Source organism: Mustela nigripes, chromosome 13 (assembly GCF_022355385.1).
Source record: "Mustela nigripes isolate SB6536 chromosome 13, MUSNIG.SB6536, whole genome shotgun sequence".
Classification (NCBI taxonomy): domain Eukaryota; kingdom Metazoa; phylum Chordata; class Mammalia; order Carnivora; family Mustelidae; genus Mustela; species Mustela nigripes.
This window is the reverse complement of record NC_081569.1, coordinates 69855180-69875756: the sequence shown is the minus strand read 5'-3', so window position 1 is coordinate 69875756 and position 20577 is coordinate 69855180. Positions and strand designations below refer to the sequence as shown.

General features: G+C 42.5%; 1 protein-coding gene across 2 annotated transcripts in view; it reads left to right on the top strand.

Moving 5' to 3' along the window:
- Nucleotides 1-14033, top strand: part of MYO5C (myosin VC) — a 91592-nt gene extending 77559 nt beyond the window's left edge. For both annotated transcript variants that reach the window (XM_059372842.1, XM_059372843.1), the window contains exons 38-41: nt 644-926; nt 9944-10118; nt 10538-10618; nt 12602-14033. In XM_059372842.1, coding sequence (XP_059228825.1) covers nt 644-926; nt 9944-10118; nt 10538-10618; nt 12602-12754 — 692 coding nt within the window. In that variant the 3' untranslated portion in view covers nt 12755-14033. The remainder of the gene's footprint in view (nt 1-643; nt 927-9943; nt 10119-10537; nt 10619-12601) is intronic.
- Nucleotides 14034-20577: the final 6544 nt, after the last annotated feature.

Below are 20577 nucleotides of genomic sequence, written 5' to 3'. Positions count from 1 at the left end.
TGGTGCCTGGGTGGCTCAGTGGGTTAAGCCACTGCCTTCGGCTCAGGTCATGATCTCAGGGTCCTGGGATCGAGCCCCGCGTCGGGCTCTCTGCTCAGCGGGGAGCCTGCTTCTCCCTCTCTCTCTGTCTGCCTCTCTGCCTGCTTGTGATCTCTCTGTCAAATAAATTTTAAAAATCTTTTAAAAAAAGTACATAGTTCTTAGTTTCCTGCCTGTAATGGTGATTCACCCTGAAGGATAAGACTAGGGAGACCTGCTACTACTTATGTAGCTAATCCTAGGTCATCACTAAGCATTTTTGAAATCCTAAAGTCCCACTCAAATTCTTGTATACTTTCTTCAGTTTTCTGAAATTTAAATACTCTGGCTTTAAATGGTTCCAGACCATCAGTTATCATGTTAACCTGCTCCCTCTCCTGTAAAGTTGAAAGAAGAAGGACTCCAAGCTGTTGTAAAGAGCCATGCACCTCCTCCCTCTGGGGCTCCCCAGTCCTTGATCATCTCGCTTCCCCTATCACAGCTGTGTCCACTGCTAACTCCTGCAGAAAATGTGCCACCTCCTGGAACAGACCCAGGAGAGCCACGGAAAACGTTCTCTGGTCGTGCCCACTGTGTGAGCAAGACATGCTTGTGTTCTCTCTAGTGCAGGGCATGCTGGAATACGAGAGCCTGCAGGGCATTTCTGGCCTGAAGCCCACCGGCTTCCGGAAGCGGTCCTCCAGCATAGATGACACGGACGCCTACACGATGACCTCCGTCCTGCAGCAGCTGAGCTACTTCTACAGCACCATGTGCCAGAATGGCCTGGACCCTGAGCTGGTGAGGCAGGCTGTGAAGCAGCTCTTCTTCTTGATCGGGGCCGTCACCCTGAACAGCCTCTTCCTGCGCAAAGACATGTGCTCCTGCAGAAAAGGGATGCAGATCAGGTAAAACCCATAAGCCTTCACCCGTACCCAGAGGCAGCTGGGAAGAATGTCCTTTGTTAGGGTCCGTAATCAAAGGAGCGAGACTGATAACAAAGCGAAGGTCAAGCAAAGCTTTATTTCGCACCAAGCATCGAGAATCAAACCAACCGGTTGGCGCCAAACCAACGGGTCGGGGATGTCTCTTACAAAGAGGCGACCCCTCCCAGCCTCACAGACTAACTTTTATAGAGGTGGTTGAGCCTGGCTATACACAAGTGGCCAATGAGATTGCAACACACAAAAAAACCTGCACAGTCATGCTACATCAGCAACACACAGAATAAACTGCACAGTCATATTAGGTCACACACAGGTGGCCAATTGAATTTCAATTTACCTTAGTAGATATATGCATGCCCCACTGATTGAATGTCTCCACCTGGCCTGACCCACCCTTGTATCTGTGCTTTGCAAGTAAGTTGAACCTCTGGGAGGTGCAGGGTCAATCTAAGTTCACTGCATAAACACAAAATGGCTCCCTCTGGCTAAGTAGGCCCTTACACCCTTAATGTCTGCTGCCCCTCCGTGTGAGCTGTGCTGCTGGGGTAGGGGCGTGCAAGAGGACTCTTAGAAACTTGAGGAGGTCTGTGGTCTGGTGGTAGCCCCAACCCCCGGTCATCACTCTGCACCAAGCTAGCTTGGCACTCAGGCCCAGGGCCTTCCTTTGGTGGTTAAAGACTAGTAACTAGTAACTGTGTATTTTAAATCCTGGCGCTGGGTGCTTGTCAGACACTCAACTGGCGTTTACTGACTGCCACCTCTGTGACTCGCACTGTTGGCAGCTGAGGACATGGGAAATGAAGGAAAGAGCAGCTAGATCCCTGCCCTCCAGAACCTCAAAATAGTCAAATGACCATTCAAGGCAATTATGGTGAAGTCACAAACAAGGATGCAGAGAAGAGAGGTCGTGGTGGATAGACAAGTGAGGCCTGAGAGCTATGCACTGAGTGATCCGACAGGGAGAAGAACATTCCAGGCAGGGGAAATGAGGCAGGCAAAGGCACAGAGGGAGAGCTGAATGAGGAGCCTCCCTCAGGCTCTAGGAGGAAGCTCTGTCTAGATTCAGCAGGGGTTTGTTTGGGGAGCAGCAAGACCAATGTCCTGAGGACATGGTGAGACACAGTTTTGAGGTGTGTCAACTTTTCCTGATCTCTTAGTTGAGGAAACACAAACCCTGAACTCTTGTTAGAGTTAGCACTATTGAGTGACTAGAAATAGGGTATATAGTTACGATTTCTATGATTTGCACAGGGATTTGATACATGTATGTGGCATGAGAAGTTGAGATCGTGTTGACAACAGTGATGTCAGGGTAGGGAGCAAAGGAAGCCTCTTGAGCCAAGAAGTAAACAAGGCATCTATTAAACAGTGTTAGCATTAATGAAAATTGAACTTAGACATTCCCATAAACCAGGCTGGCAGATTCCCATGACACCAGGTTGTGGTTTTCAGATAAGAAAGAGGATTCTGAAGGGCTTTGTGGATCTTCTTCTTGGGAAAGGAAAAGGTTCTATTTTTTTCCCAAGCTCCAGGCAGAAGCCCTGTGGGCCTCTGAGGTAGGATTCAACCCTATTTAGAGGAAACCCATAAACCTCAACGTGTCATTACAGCCCTGGATAAGCAATTCTCTTTCCTTCTGTGGGTTCTCCACGAGTGAGGACAGTCATAAACAAGATGGATGCGCCTGGATCCCGTGACAGCTGCTCAGAGGAGAGGCCACATCTGTCCCCATAGGTGCTCAGTGCTTTCTTGGTTCACCAGTTGACAGCGACCATCTGAGAAGTAATTCCCTTATGGTGTGGTGCTCTGAGGAGCACATGCATTTCACAGAGGCTCGTTTATCCAGGTATTTATTAAGCTTCTGCCATGAGCAAGGCCCATGAGGATTTGAGGTGGCTTTACAATGAAAACACACAAGCCACAAAATAATAAAGCCTGAATACAAGTAGAAGATCAAGAACAAAGGGGAAAAACCATAAACATTGGACAGAGTCGCCTGAAAACTGTTTCTGGGCTTCCTGGCTGATGGGACAAAAAGCCAAACATGGTCAGCTCTCTGGTCTCATGAGTATGGTAAGCCAGGTGTTCCCAGGGAAGAGGTAAATATTTTCCCAATTATTTTTTGTTCCTAGTCATGAGTTATAAAAAATAAGGTTTCACATGAAACTTTATCCCACAGTCTCTGCAGTAGCATTTTTGCAGCAAGTTTCGCTGTGGCTGATTTGTCCAGCAATCTTCGGTGAAAGCCTTCACAGGGCACGGGGAGACAGACAGTTCTGTCAGGGACCAGAGTAATGTGCCCAACGACATGCATGGCTTGCTGGACTAAGGGACCTGGGGAAGAATGGGAAAGGCATTGGTTTGGGTCTGAAAGCACAGGCAGAATTTCAGCAGACCCAGGCTTAAAGGAATGAGCACAAGCTTCATGACAGAAAACTGCTGGTAGGGTATTAATAGCTCCCTTCGAATGGAGGGCCAGGTTGGTTACATCGAGAAAGTGGAACACGGGCCTGAGCAACGCACGTGTCAGTCCCTCAGTGGTTGCAGCCACCACAGGCTTTTTGGCTTTTTTTTTTCCCGGAAGGCTTTCAACTCTGAATTCAAATTCTTCAATAGCTGTAGGAGTATTCGGGTTATATATCTCATCTTCGATGAGCTTCTTTAAGGAATCAGTGCCCTTCATCTAAGTTGTTGAGTTTATGTGCATGGAGCTACAAATAATATTTCCATATTGTTTTACTTTCTGCAGAATTTGGAGTGATATCCCCTCACTTCCATTCCTGAATTGGTGATCTGTGTCTTCTCTTTTTATCTTGATCTGTCTTGCCAGGGGTTGTTAATCAATTTTACTGATCCTTTCAAATAACCAGCTTTGGCTTTCATTGATTTTTCTCTTTTTTTTAGAAAATTTAATTGATTTCTGTTACTGTCTTTATTATATCATTCCTTCTGCTTGCTTTGGATGTATTTTTGCTCTTTTTTTTCTTGTTTCTTAAGGTAGAAGCATTGGTTATTGACTTTGAGACCTCTCTTTTCTAACATAAGCATTTAATGCCAAAAATTTCTCTTTAAGCACTAACTTTATCCCACAAATTCCGAGATGTTGTTTTTCATTTTTTTTTTTTTTAATTGAAAATAGTTTCTAGTTTTCTTGGAGTCTTACTCTTTGACCTGTGGACTACTTAGAAGTATGTTGTTCAGGGGCATCTGGGTGGCCCAGTCAGTTAAGCCTCTGCCTTCAGCCCAGGTCATGATCTTGGGGTCCTGGGATCAAGCCCTGTGTGTCTATTTCTGTCTCTCCCTCTCCCCCTCCCTACCATTCATGCTCTCTCTATCCCTCTCTCTCAGCAAATAAATAAAATCTTTTAAAAAAAAGTTACAAGCTTTCAGAGACTTTCTTGCTCCCTTTCTATTACTGACTTTTGGTTTAATTCCATATGATCAAAAAATGTATTCTGTCAGTCACACCCTTGGAAACAGAATATAGAATGATTGTTGCCCAGGACTGAGGAGAGAGAGGAAGAGGGAGGCGTTGTTCAGTAGATACAGAGTTTCAGGTATTCAGGTTCTATTCTATGCTGGGCATGGAGTCTGCTTAAAACATTCTATCTCTCTCTCTCCTTCTGCCCCTCCCCCCTCTAAAAATTTATCTACTGTGTTTTTACTCTATCTTTGTATTTTTTAGTGTTTGTTCTAGGAATTAAAGAATATATACTGAATTTTCAGTCTATTTAGTTAGTTATTTCGAAGTAAGCTCCATGCCCAACATGGGGCTTGAACTCACCACCCTGAGATCAAGACCTGAGTGAAATCAAGATTCAGATGCTTAACTGACTGAGCCACGCAGGTGCCCCTTTTAGTCTATTTAGAATCATTATCTTAACCATGTCAAGTGAAATATAAGATGCTTACCATCACATAGGCCCCTTTCCCCTTTATGTTATAGTTGTCTTATGTATTGTATCTACAGACATCAAAAACTCTGCCAGATAATGTTATAATTTTCATTTTAAACCAGCTAATATATTTTAAGAAACTCAATAGAAGAACTGTCTATTATATTTGCCCACATGTTTACTCCGTTTCTGTTACTCCTTCATTCCTAATGTAGCAAGTCTTATTTTTTCCCCCAAATCTCATTTTGATACCATTTCCTTTCTGCCTGAAGGCATTCTTTTGGTAATCCTTACACAGCAAGTTCAGTGCCAATACTTAGTTTTCTTTCACCTGAAAATGTCTTCATTTCACTTTCATTCCTGAAGTATATTTTGGTGAGATATAGAATTTTTGTTTGCATTCCATTTTTTTTCATCGCTTTAAAAATGTGAAACATTTTTCCATGGTTTCTGACGAGAAATGCAAGGATATTTGAATTGCTTTTCCCTACAAGTAATGCACAGTTTTTCTCAGATTGCGTTCAAGATTTTTTGGTCTTTGATTTTCCACAGTTTAATTAGGATATGTCTGGGTGTGGATTTCTTTGAGTTTAACCTCTTTGAAATTCCCTGAGCTTTTTGAATCTGTAAGCTTGCCCATCTCACTAAATCTGGGACCTTTTCAGTCATTTCATTTCATTCCTTTTTTTTTTTTTTTAAGATTTTATTTTTTTATTTGAAAGAGGCAGAGAAAGCGAAAGAACAGCAGAGGAAGAGGGAGAGAGAGAAGCAGGCTCCCCACTGAGCAGGAAGCCCTATGTGGAACTCAATCCCAGGACCCTGGGATCATGACCTGAGCTGAAGGCAGATGCTTAACCAACTGAGGCAGCCAGGTGCCCCCTTTTCAGCCATTTCTTCAAGTATTTTGTCTGCACCATAATTTCTCCTTTCCCCTGGAACTTCAATAACATGAATGCTAAGCCTTTCATTATGGTCCCATGAGTCCCTAAAGTTGTTTATTTAATTTATTTTCCCTCTGTTTTCATTCTTTAGATCGAATTCTCTCTCTCTCTCTCTTTTTTTTTTTTTAAGATTTTATTTATTTGACAGACAGAGATCACAAGTAGGCAGAGAGGCAGGCAGAGAGAGAGGAAGAAGCAGGCTCCCTGCTGAGCAGAGAGCCCGATTCGGGGCTCATTGCCAGGACCCTGGGATCATGACCTGAGCCGAAAGCAGAGGCTTTAACCCACTGAGCCACCCAAGCGCCCCCGAATTCTCTCTCTTGACTGTTTCCTCTGGCATCTCTATTCTGCTGTTGAACCCATTAAAAGAATTCTTTTATTTTTGTTATTATATTTTTCAGTTGTAAAGTTTTTGTTTGGTTTTTCTTTGTATCATCCTTTTCTTTTCTGAGACTTTCTGTTGTTTCATTTATTTCAAGATAGTTTGTCTTTACTTTTTGGAGCATTTTTATGATAGCTTCTTTAAAATCTCTGTGTCATTTCAGAATTAACATCTATTGATTTTCTTGTTTGATGTAAATTGAGACTTTCTTGGTTCTTCATAAGCCAAGTAATTTTGAATCATCTCCTGGACACTTCTAGTATTATACTGAGACTTTGGGTCTTTCAGTCTTATGGAGAATGTTGATATTTTTATCAGATAACCCATTTGAGTATTTGAGTTCAGGCTGCGAGTTCTGACCATCATTTGTGACTTGTGACCCCTGTGTCAGTTCTCAAAGCTTTTGTTATGCTGTTTGGTTCTGTCTCACGTGTGACACGCCATGGTCAGCCTGAAACTTGGGTGGTGCTCTGTCCCATTGTTTAGTCCTCAAAGCCTATGTGTGCTGTTGAGGGTCAGATCCGTGCATGGGCCCAAGGTTGCACCAAGGAGTTCATGAACAACTTTAAAGGGTTGTTTTCCCAAACTCCTCCATCTCCAAAACACCCCTGATACTTTCCAGATTCCCGAGAATCCCCTCTTTGGTCCTCTAGACAGAAAACTGGGGGTTTACTTAACTCACTGTGTGGTGTACTTGCTACAAATATCTTCGTCTGGGACTAAGTGGTGGCAGAAATGAATAATGGGGGTTCACCCCATTCTCTTGAACCACAGTTGCTCCATTTGGAGAAGGTTTTCCTCCCTCAGAGTTTTAGCTTCCTACTGGACCCCATGGCCACACTGCTACCACAATGAAATTGTTTGGGGCTGAAGCACAAAAAGAAGAAAGAAAAAGTAGAAAGAAGAAAAGCAGAGGACTTCTATCCTTTCTAAAGAGCTTTAAGACAATTTTTTTCAGCTCCTCAACACAGACCTAGAGGCCTCTGACTGGAAGACTTTATTGCCATCAGTACCCACTGCTGAGTTTCAGGCTCCTTTGAGGTCAGGCTAATGAATAGTAGACAGAAAAAACTAGTAAATTCACTACCCATTTGTCAATACTTCAAATCCTGGTCTTCTTTCCCAACCTACCTAGTACTATTTACTTTCCAGAGTCCTCAAGTAGCAGCTTCAGGCATTCCATCAAGCTTTTACAGCTGCATTCAATGGGAGGGCAAAGTGGAGTGTGTTCTTGCATAGAACCAGAACTCCACCACTGATTTTTCCGCTTTTCTAAACCTGATGAATAATCAACATACAGTGTTATATTAGTTTCAGGTACACAAAAGCATGATTCAGCAATTCTGTACATCACTCGGTGCTCATCAGGATAAGTGTGCTCATAATTCCCTTTATCTATTTCACCCTTCCTCCTACCCGTCTCCCTTCTGGCAACCACCAGTTTGTTCTCTGTATTTAAGAATCTGGTTTTTGGTTTCTTTTTCCCTTTGTCTAGTTTCTTAAGTTTCACATGTGAATGAAATCATACGTTACTGGTCTTTCCTCAACAGACTTATTTTACTCAGCCTTATACCCTCTAGGGCAATCCATGTTATTGCAAATGGCAAGACCTCATTCTTTTTTATGGCTGAGTAGTAGTCCATTGTATAGCTACACCACACCTTCTTCATCTCTTCATCTATTGAGAGACACCAGGGTTGCCTCCATATCTTGACTATTATAAATAATGCTACAATAAACATAGGGGTACATATATCTTTTTGAATTAGCATTTTCATTGTCTTTGGGTAAATACCCTGTATTTACCCAATACTTTGGGTATAATTACTGGATTATGTTCCACCACTGATTTTTTAGTGGGAGAATTAACATGCTCAACATCCATATTAAGGAGGGACTGTGGCAGGATTAAGTAGGACGAATTAGAAGGGATAAGATGGGAGGCCCAATAGGAATCCATTGTAATGAGAACTCAAACTAGTGGAACCAAATTGCCAGTGCAAAAAAGGCAGGAAACCAGTACAAGAAATAGTATCTCACACTCATTACATCCCTTTGGAATATACCAACTCAGCATTATTGTCGCAGTGTTATAGTCAAAGAGAAGACCCACGTAGGGAGTTGCTAATTTAGAAGGCCCAAGCTAGGAATGCCCTTAGAGATCACCTGGTTCAACACTCATTTTTTTTTAAAGATTTTATTTATTTATTTGACAGAGAGAGATCACAAGTAGGCAGAGAGGCAGGCAGAGAGAGAGAGAGGAGGAAGGCTCCCCGCTGAGCAGAGAGCCCAATGCGGGACTCAGTCCCAGGACCCTGAGATCATGACCTGAGCCAAAGGCAGTGGCTTAACCCACTGAACCACCCAGGCGCCCTCAACACTCATTTTTTTAAAGGTTTATTTATTTAAGTAATTTCCACACCCAACGTGGAACTTGAACCCATGATCCCAAGATCAAAAGTTGCACGCTCTTCCAGTAGAGCCAGCCAGGAGCCCCCAAAATTCAATTTTTAAAACCAGCTTCATTGATAGATAATTTGCATATTGTAAATTTTATCTATTCTATGAACTATATTTGTATAGTTCAATGGGTTTTGGTATATTTACAGAGTTGTACAATCACCATAATGTAATTTTAAAACCTTTCCCTCACTCTAAAAAGAATTCTTATACCCATTAGCACCAGCACTCATCCGCTACCATATCCCACATCCATAGTCCCCTCTCCCTCAGGGGAGGCAAGCACAAATATATTTTCTTTCTCTATAGGTTTGCTTGTTCTGGACACTTTTATAAATGGAACCATAAAATGTGTTGTCTTTTGTGACTGACTTCTTTCCCTTAGCATAATATTCTCAAAGATCATCCATGTGGTAGCATGTATCAATACCTCATTCCTTTTTATTGCTGAATAATATCCCACTGTATGGACATACCACAATTTGTGTATCCATCAGTTGTTGGGTTGTTTTGGGTTGTTTTCATTTTTTGGCTACGCTGCAGTGAACGTGTATGCACGATATTTTATGTGGACATGCTCTCAGTTCTCTTGAGTATATATCCAAGAGTGGAATTGCTGGGTCATATGGCAGTTCTATGTTTAACACTTTGGGGAACTGTCAACCTGTTTTCCTTAGCAGCTCTACCATTTTACATTCCCACTAGCAATAAATGGGGGTTCTCAACACTCTCACTTACCCATAGAGGTTGAGTAACTTTCCAAACTCACAAAGTAGACTGGTGGGACTAAAACTCATACCTCTTACCTTATAAACTTATGATAATTAGTGACACAAACAAGAATAAAAACCCCAGTGGACCAAATGAAAGCCTTCTACCAATTGAAAATTTTCTGCCAATTTAGGAAAAGAAAGCAGTTTTTTATACCAATGCAAGATCTTCAAATATCACTATGATTTTTTCCTTTAGTAGATTTTCAAATCCATTATTAAGCTTATTTTAATAGATCACTTTATAAATTATTGCAGTCACCACTTTTTGCTCATATTTTCCCCAAAGTTTAGAGCTGCTATGGCCCTCACCCCAGACCATCAAGATCCTTAGAACCACAGATCATGAGAGCTAATCATTTGGTCCAACCCCCTCATGTTACAAATGAAGAAACGGCTGGACCATGGTCCTAAAGCTCTCAGTGAACTCGGATACCCTCTCAGGACACACTGGGGGATTTGGCATCCTCCCCTGAAGTGTTCTCAACAGATCACCCACTATTCACTGTTTCTCTGGCTTTTACTCCAGGTGCAACATCAGCTACTTAGAAGAATGGCTTAAAGATAAGAATTTGCAGAACAGCTTGGCCAAGGAAACTTTGGAACCTCTCTCTCAGGCAGCCTGGTTGCTTCAGGTCAAGAAGACCACAGACAGCGATGCCAAGGAGATCTATGAACGCTGTACCTCACTGTCTGCTGTGCAGGTGACCAAGCTTGCTGAGTGTGTCCCTGATCTTCAAAAACAGATTGTGTGATTGGTGTCACCCTTTCTGGCTTAGCCAGCCACAGGGTGTGTCTGAGTCTCGGTGTGCTCTTTGGGGAGCACACGTATCTCCAAGGTCCACCCTCTTATCTAATAAGCATTTATTCAATACTAACTTAGGACTTAAAAACAGAAAAGTGCCTATGATACATTCCCTGCCCTCTGAGCTCACGAATGTGTATGTATGGGGGGAGGGGAGGGGTTAAGGAAGGAGGCCAGAACACATGGTTCTTAGAGGCACTTTACAGTATCGAAGAACTACATGTGGTTCCCAACAGTTCCCAAACCATCAGAATCGTTATTTCGTGGACAGACTTGTCCTTTTTCATGGTCTAACACCATCTTATGTGCTGTTTGCAGATCATAAAGATCCTTAATTCATACACACCTATAGATGACTTTGAAAAAAGAGTGACTCCATCTTTTGTTCGTAAAGTACAGGTAAGATCCTTAAGGATGTACCTTTTAATTTTCAGTATAAGAAATTGAGGGGACACCCGGGTGGCTCAGTCAGTTAAATGTCCAACTCTTGATCTCGGCTCAAGTCTTGATCTGAGGGTTGTGAGTTCAGGCCCCACATTGGATCCACACTGGGCATGGAGTATATGTTAAATGAATGAATGAATAATTGAATATTGAATATTGAATTAATGTTATAGAAATCTAAGATTAAAGCACATTTACCAAACATGCAAACAAAAGGCACTTAGCAAAAGCAGCAGGAATGGATAAAGAAGATGTGTATATATACAATGGAATACTATGCAGCCATCAAAAACCCAAAATCTTACCATTTGCAACAACGTGGATGGAACTAGAGGGTATTATGCTAAGCAAAATAAGTAAATCAAAGAAAGACAATTATCATGATCTCTCTGATATGAGTAACTTGAGAGGCAGAGCAGGGTATCATAGGGGGGAAGGGAGGAGAAAATGAAGAAGATGGGACCAGGGAGAAAGACAAACCGTAAGAGACTCTCAATCTCAGGAAACAAACTGAGGGTTGCAGGAGGGGAGAGGGGTGGAAGGGATGGGGTGGCTGGGTGATGGACATTGGGGAGAGTATGTGCTATGGCAAGTGCTGTGAATTGTGTAAGACTAATGATTCACAGACCTGTACCCCTGAAGCAAATAATACATTATATGTTAATAATAATTTAAAAAATTTTTTAAAGCAGCAGGCATTTTCCCTGTCAAATATCCATTTTATTCTTTTTTTTAATTTTTGAATTTTTAAAAATATTTAATTTATTTATTTGAGAAAGCACAAGCAAGGGGAGCAGCAGAGAGAGAGGGAGAAGGAGGCTCCCCACTAAACAGGAAGCCCAATGCGGGGCTCAATCCCAGGACCCTGTGTTCATGACCTGAGCTGAAGGCAGACGCTTAGCCAACTGAGGCACCAGGCGCATTTTAGCCTCTAAAACCATGATTTACCTGCTGTGTTCCTTCAACATGTCTGGTTTATTATCAGTCTTCTTATCAGCACTGTGCAAGGGAGCAGAGACTGAATGGAAAAATGTATACCCACTTTTCTTATTTTAATCCCTAAAGTGTCTTCCCCAATCAACTAAGGTATCATTTCTCAAAGTTTGATTCAAGGATCCTGTAGGTCCTTGAGACCTTTTCAGGGGATCTGCAAAGGCTTCCTTTTTCCAAGTATGTATGTGTGAAGCAGACTTTTCTTTCTCTACTTCAACCTCTACTTTCCTCTACTTTCAACCTCTATTCACTGTAGGTTGAATGCAGAAGCGGATATGAGAGATTTTACCTATCATTAAGTCAGACATTAAAAAGATTTACAAAAATACAATACAATACAACTTCCTACTATTTTTTTTGTTTTAAAAAATAGTTACTTTTCAATAAATGTTTACACGCATTGGGTTTGTTCTTGTTACTCTAATGAATTAATATTTTAAATTGTTTTAATTACTAATATAGTAAATATCAATAGTTCTACCCATATGTACAAAACTCTTTGGGGTCTTCAGTAATCTTTAAAGAGTATAAAGGAGTGTTGAGATAAAAAAGTTTACAAACTACTGAACTATAAAAAAGGATAACTGTTAGAAAGATTTAATACTATAGATCTACTCATGTCTGGCCTTAGAATTATGCCACAAGAATGAGTAAGAATAGAAAACAGATCCATTTACAGTCAGTCCATCCTGTGGGAAATTAACTTCTGAGGTGAAACAGAGCACGTAAGTAAATATTCATGAGAGCTGATTGGAAATCCTGCATAGATCATTTCACCAAGGGAATGTGTTGTTAAAAGGCTTTTTTGTGCATTCGCTGACATGATTTTGAAAGGAGCTTTTCAGCGATGGTGGAGTTGTGTTTTCCTCTCTCTAGACTTCTAGACAATCATAAAGCAGAATGCACTGGTTTCTTTATTCATTTTTCCTCTGGTTTTAATTTCAGGCTCTCCTAAATAACCGGGCGGATTCATCCCAGCTGATGTTGGATACAAAATATCTCTTTCAAGTTACATTTCCTTTTACCCCCTCTCCACATGCTCTGGAAATGATTCAGATCCCCAGCAGTTTTAAGCTAGGCTTTCTCAATAGGTTATAGCAGGAGAAAAGAGAGTAAGTGTACTTTTCCCTCAGAGGCTACATGAAGAGCGAAAATGAGGGATGTGGATTATTATTGGAACTGGAAATGCTTTGGAATGTGATGTAAGGAAGAACGTAAGAATTCTCCAAGATGGGCCACATCTTCTCTTGCTCCCGGTGATGGTGTCACCACTGTCATTCTGTAAGAATTAACACACACTAGCTGGGGTTGGAAAGGCCACGTCTACCTTCAGAAGCACAGCCAGCTTTTACTGGGATTCCTGGAAGGCCCGTATTTTCTAGATCTGTCTTGGGACAGGACTCCCCCACCCAGAGGGCATAGGATCCGGGAGCCCTGTGTCTCCTAAGTATTCTAATGTTTTTGTGAGGCCCTGGTACATTTATGAAGCCGCAGGTGGGGTCCAGGGCTGCGTCCTCCAGGAAATAATCCCATTTGGCCACAAGATCCTGTCAAAAGTCCTCTGACCCCCAGGCCTCCTGCCCCGAGGTCAGGGGGTTGGGGTTCATTCACTTTTTATTAAAAATGCTCCTGCATGCAAAAACATTTATAATTTCAGGTTCCTCTAGTTTGTAAGAGAATATTCAATCTGAGATGAATCATATGAAGTATTTTATATACATATATTCTAAAACGAATCTATTAGTAAGATTAATTCATGCCCATTTATCATCTCTTCTAAAAGAACATTTCTTTAACTATTATCTGCCAACACACTTGCCATACTTTCTCATAGTTCATATAATGTTTTTCAAAACTAAGCTTAAAAGACAACTTAAATGATTTTCTCTATCTTTTCAGCATTCAAATATGTTCTTAAAATTTTTCCCATAAAAATAACTGAAGAATTATGTCAATTCCTCCTTAGGATAAACCAGCATTTCCCAAGTTTTGTGGAGACGGACTATCCCTTGTCCACCGCCCCCAACACACACCTCCCCCAAACCTTTTCTTTCCTTCCTTTCAGAGCACACAATGTCATTTGACCAGCCCTGCTAGCATATATGGCCAGTGGCCCCAGTGCTCCTGGGCGCCATTCCGAGGATCCCAACCAGCCCTCTGCTTCTGACAGATTCCCAGGCTGTGGTTGTGATTCTCTAACACGGACATATATCTTAGGGGTGGAAATAATATATGATGATGAAGCAATGTCGCCCTGATAGGTGATTATGTCTTTTCATATTATAAATGATTTAGTTCACTTAGATACATTGTACAGGAAGAAATGAAAAGTAGAACTTTTAAGTATTTTAATCAATAAAATAAATTACCAAATGAATTGGGTCAGGTTTGGTTTTTGTTTTGTTTTGAGGCTCCACACCCAGTTTGGGGCCCAGACTCACAACCCTGAGATCAAGACCTGAGGTGAGGCTGAGAGTCGAGCACTTACAGGACTGAGCCACCCAGGTGTCCCGGGTCAGGTTCTTTCAATTGCTAGGAGACTACATTTTTCTTAGGTGCACAAGGTTTGTGCCTTTTTTTAAGGATTGTATACTTGAAGATGTTGATATCTTTTTATGGATTCATAATACCCTGTAAAAAATATATAAACATTTTTAGAGGGAAAGCAAATATGCCCTAAATTCTGGCTCAGGCTGTCTCCATGGGCTCCCAAATGGTGAGGGAATTGAGGAGCCATTGGCAGACACTTGGCTGGGTTTCTGATCAGCACCTGTGCCCTTCTCCGTGCCTTTCTCTGCTCCTCATCACCCTTCCCTTTTGGTTCCCATAGGTCAGGGTTTGTGACTGTTTTGCAACACTCCCCCTGGGCTATCAGCCAGTGACAGTGTCTATCTCCTTTGCTACCCTGGAAGCTCCTGGAGAGCAGGTCCACATCTTATTCTTCCCCGCGCTCATGTTAATGCTGGCGAGATGAGACAGAGCTGCAGGAGCAAGGTCCTATTAGAGGGCAGGACTGGGGGTCAGCCTTGGGAAGGAGCAGATCTTGTCTGGGAACAAGACAAGGGGGCCTGCAGGGCTGAGAAATGTATGCATGGGGGAGGGGAAGGGCACACCTCCCACCTCTCCATCCGTCCCACAAATCTGATGGTGGGCAGAACTTCCGAGATGAGAGGAGCTGGTGGGATGAGGACAAGCAGGCGGAAGTTGCTGATGGACAGTTGGGGCGAATGTCAGCATGGCTCAGTGAAGCAGACCATGCATTCATGAGGCTCCAGCCTGCCCAGGCTGCCTCCTGCAGAGGTCAGAGAACTGGGCTCGAGAAGCAGGTCAGCAGAAGTTTCAAGGGCATCTGCTGTGGATGGGCAGAAGTTTGCCACGGGCAGTGACTGCCCGTGGGAAGGGTCAAAGCCTCTGAGCCACGACGCCCAGATAAGGAGATTAGAGGTACAGCTTCTACTTTCTCGCCTTCACCTTGGAGCTACAACTCTGACTTCTCAGCTGGGCGCTCCGAGTGCTGACTCTGTGGAAGGTAGGTATGTGCTAACCATATATTAGCATACTCGGGTTTTCCTGCATGCTCACGTACGTGTTCTGTGTGCACACACCAAGGTGTTGACTGGGCGCTCATGAGGAGGGAGCGCAGGTGAACCGCGGTAGTGGTGGGTAATCTGCATCTTCTAATTGTTCTACGACCTATATGCATTTCTTTTGAAATAATAGGTGTTTTGTTTTAAAAATATATTTAGTGTTGGCATTCGGGTGGAAAAAAACAGGCATCTGTAAAGTCATACAATCAGCTTTAAAAATTGATCCAGGTAACACTTTACATGTCAGTATAAGTCTCAGAATGCAGCTTATGGAAGAGGAAGAGTGTTGTTGTTGTTGTTGTTTTAAAGATTTGTTCATTTTCAGGCGCCTGCCTGGCTCCGTCGACTAAGCATCTGCTTTTGACTTGGGTCGTGATCTCAGGGCCATGGGACTGAGGCCCGCATCGGGCTCTCTGCTTAGTGATGAGCCTGCTTCTCTCTCTGCCTCGGCCTGCCGCTCTGCCTACCTGTGATCTTTGTCTGCCAAATAAATAAAATCTTTTAAGGGGCACCTGGGTGGGTCAGTCAGTCAAGCATCTGCCTTCGTCCCAGGTCATGATCCCAGAGTCCTGGCATCAAGCCCCACATCGGGTTTCCTGCTTAGTAGGGGAGACTGCTTCTCCCTCTCCCTCTTCCTGTCACTCCCTCTGCTTGTGCTCTCTCTCTCTGTCAAATAAATAAATAAAATCTTTTTTAAAATCTTTAAAAAAAATTTATTCATTTTAGCGAAAACATGTGGGCACATGAGCCATGGGGAGGAGTAGAGGGGAAGAGGTGCAGAGGGAGAGAGAGAGAAAGAGAATCCTAAGCAGACCCACCCCCGCAGCGTCCCCACCTGCTGAGCTTGGAGCTCTTTACTGGGTTGGATCCCAAGACCCCGAAACCATGTCCTGAGCCAAGGTACTCCTGAAATAGGAAGATGTTTTGATACAAACATCATATAGTCATAAGTCTGTGTAATTTATCTACATTGTCATGTGTGTCAAAAGTTTATTCTTTTTATTACACATCACAAGTTATCTAATCTGTTGATGAACATTTGGGTTTTTCCAGTTTGGAGTTATTGTGAATAAAGCTGCTATGAAATTAGTTTTTCTTTTCTTTTTTTTTTCTTTGAGAATAGAATTATTTGTTTCTGATGAGTATACATCCAGGAGTAGAAGTGCCAGCTCCCAGGTTATATATATGTGTAGCTTTAGTAGGTCTTATCAACCAGTTTTCCAAAGTGGACATACCAATTTATATTCCCGTCGACAAGACCACTTCACCACACCTTGCCCACACTTCAAATGGTCAGTCTTTTGCATTTTAGATATTCCAGTATATAAACATTGGTATAGCAGTGTGGTTCTCATTTACATTTCTTACATGACTAATGATATTGAGCATTATATGTTTAGTGAGCATATGAATGTCTGCATTTGTGAAGTGTCTGTTCAGAGTCTTGTATTTAAAAACTAATTTTTAATGAGATAATGCACATAACATAAAACTCAGCATTTTATCTATTTTAAATTTTTATTTATTTTAAAGGATTGAGAAAGGGGGCACACAGTGGGGAAGGTCAGAAGGAGAGGGACAGAGAATCTCAAGTAGACTCCCTACTGAGCACAGAGTCTGATGTGGGGCTCGATTCCACCACCCTGAGATCAGAACCTGAGCTGAAATCAAAAGTCAGATGCTTAACTGACTGAGCCACCCAGACACTTCAAAACTTAGCATTTTAAAGCATACATTTCAGTGGTTTTTAGTATAAACACAATGATATGCATTATCTAATTCTACAGCACTTCCCTCACCCCAGACAAGAAACGCCACACCCACTAGGCAATCACACCCCATTCTTCTACTTACGGGCAACCTCTCACTTACCTTCCGTCTGTACAGATTTGCCTATCCTGGACATTTCATAGAAATTGAGTGGCAGTTAGTGGCCTTTTGTGTCTGACTTATTTCACTTAGCAGAATGGATCAGAATTTCATTCTTTCCTATTGTCAGATAACATTTTACTGTATGGATATACCACATTTTGTTTACCCATTTATCGGTTGACGGATTTGAGTTGTTTGCACTTTAAGCTTAAATGCTGCTATAAACATTCATGTGTAAGTTTTCATGTGAGCATGAATTTTCAGTTATCATGGGCACATGAACCTACGAGTGGATTTGCTGGGTGATACAGTGACTACTCTGTTCAACCCTTTATGTAACTGCCATCCGGTTTCCTCAGCAGCCGCACCATTTTACATTCCCAGCAGCAAAGCATGCGGGGCTTTTTACCCATTTTCAACTGGGTCAGTGAAGCATTATTCTAAAAGTAAAAACTGGAGATATCTTATATATCCAATAATAAGAGGTTGGTTTAATAAATCATGATACTACATGGTATAGAGTAATATTAAAACTATTATCAAAAAACAGATCTGTAAGGACTAACAGAATAAATTGGATTAAAAAAGCAAATAGCTAATAGCCATATTTGTGTAACTCACAAGTTTTAACTATGATGTCAAAAAAGTCTAGAAGAATATGCAGCAATTCTAAATATGGGGAGAGAACACAGAGCAAGTCGTAGGGACTTTCACGCCTGTCTTTCTGTCTTTGGTTTGCAGTCTTCTACTTTTATTTATTTGTTAAGATTTTATTTTCTTATCTGGCAGAAAGAGACACAGTGAGAGAGGGAACACAAGCAGGGGGAGTGAGAGAGGGAGAAGCAGGCTTCCTGCAGAGCATGGAGCCCAACACTGGCCTCAATCCACAACCCTGGGATCATGACCTGATCCAAAGGCGGACGCTTAACCAACTGAGCCACTCAGGTGCCCCAAGGTCTGAACTCTTAAAAATAAATACGAGGTGGTGGATTTTGGGGGTAATTTTTAAATTATTTATTTAGATGAAACATATCAAGGAAATTTTGTGTTTGGCTTGGGCTTAGGGGTAGGTCTGAGAAGTTCTGTGGACTACTGCAGAACAACTTCATGCCAAGGCTTGTTAAAATGGGACATTTTTATCTTGTCAAAATGCTCAGTGAAGCATTTGTTCTAGCTGTTAAAAGTTCCCTCATTATAAAAAGGATTATTGACAATAAGGATGGTAGAACGCACTACAATTAAATCTGGCCATGATATAAATGCTAAATGAAAAACATCAGTATATAAAAAATATAAAATCTACTCTTGCATATGCCAAAATACGGACCAGGAGTCTTTCCGGGCAGTGGAATTATAGGTGATTGTCTTCTTCCTTATGCCTTTTTGATTTTTCCAGACTCACAATGCCCATGTATAAAATTTATAGTTTTCAATACTGTAATATATCAAATTTAGTTTGTAGCTTGCCCATGCTTAACCAATCAGATCCAAAATGCTAGCCATGTGAAATGATTTAAGGTTGATATGTCTCAAAGCTTATGGTCTCCGTGAGAAAATGATGTTTTCTAAGAATACGCTATGGCACATGTAGACAAAAACACTAGTAAGCAAACAACTAAAGTTCAAAATTATGTATTGCATACAATTCTGATTTTTTTAAAGTGTAAACATATGTTCATGAAAACACTAGAAGAAAACAAAATGTTAACAGCAATCAGTTTGTTAGTATAGGGCATGCATGTGATTAATTTTCCTTCTTCCTGTCCTTCTGTTTCCAGTTCTAATAAACATGTACAGCCTTATCATTTGAAAAAGCTTAAAATTCAGTCTGGGAAGGAGAACAGTGTCTCTCCCCAGATTTGGAATACTGGCATTTTCTTTCCTTCCCTTTTTCTTGCTCTCTCGCAACTCCTGGCCATCCTGGGATTCCTTCTCCACTCAGTTCCCACAGTTCCACTCATCTTCCATTCCCCCAGCTCTGTCCAGAGCTCATTTCCTCTTCCCCAGATCACGATAACAACCTCTTACCCTAGTTGATTTTCCTGCTGTGCATTCTCTCTCTGACCTACTTCTGGAAGCACAAATGCTGGAATAATCCGCTCGCATGACGTTGCTCCCTTGTTGAAAAAACCATGGCTCACGTTCCTAATGCTATTACTTGGAGTCCTCAGCATGACCTTGGGACTGGCAGGCCTGGGCAGTGGGGGACAGCATTACTGCATCCTCGCCAAAGGCTAGGCTCCAGGGGGCAGCCTTCTTTAACTCATATTTTATGAAAAGGCAGAGCATCCTGACTGCACCAGCTTCACGAGAAGGGTTGTGGAGTCCCGCTACACACAGATTTAGGCTCCACTGCTGACCTCGAACTTACTTAATCCTGAGTTATTTCCCCAGCTACGACAGGGATATCTGCTTCCTTCCTGGGGTGGCTGTGAGCAGTCAGGGCCAAGCGCTCCGTGGTGATCGGTGGCTGGCTCTCTTCTGATCTCTCATCCTTACGGGATGGCCCTCTCCTTCTCTGTCACATAGAGATCTCAAGAACTACTATCAGCTGCCCCTTTGCTGTAGGAGTTCACCCCAGTTCGTTCTCCCCATTCTTCATCCAGTCCCAGGGTGACCTCTGCATGGCAGACATTTCCCCTTTGAGGTGTCCCCACTGCCACCTGCCCTACAAATACATTCCTCTCCAATTTGGCTCTGTTGAAATGTTCAGACCAGTGGCCCAAACCTCCTTATACTCAGGGGGTCATTTCTTTGAACCTTGATGTGGTCCACTCTTTGAAACACCTATTAAATTGGCTCGGCTGTGATGGTTGTCCCCTGCCCCCCTTAAGGTCCTCGTCCTCATCTCCAGCAGTGACACCGCAACACCTAGCCTCCCAAACAGAAACCCAGCAGGCTTCATGGACCTCTCCCTCTCCTTATCCCCCCACGTCAACAAGTCTAGCTCCCTCTTCTCAAGCATGGCCCGAAACCATCCTACACCATTGCTTTATGTAAGGCCTTCATCACGTTCTGCCTTAAATGTGGCCATAGGCTCACTTCTGCATTTCCCACATCTCCAGCCTCATCCCCCACCCCTCCTTCCCGCTGCTGCTGCTGCTGCTGCTGCCCCCACAGCCACTCACAGCGCAGCTTCACATCCATTATATTCCAGCCTTGAGCTAAGCTTTATGCACTGCCTTTCATAAATCCCCTGGTGATTTCTCCTGTTACGGTAGATGTTAAGATCCCCATGTGATTGATTAGCAAAGATCCACAGAAGCTCAAGTAACCTGCCTAAGAAGTGGAGCCAGGGTCTGGACAGCCAGAGCCAGCACCCTCAGCCACCAGATGGTTTTGCTTCTGTGTTTGCCCTCCCTTCAGTAGCCTTGACCTGTTGGTTGACTTCTGGATGAACAGATAGGGGCCCTGGGTCTGTGGCTGTCCAGTGTTTAATAAATGGGATGTGTCCCTTGCAGA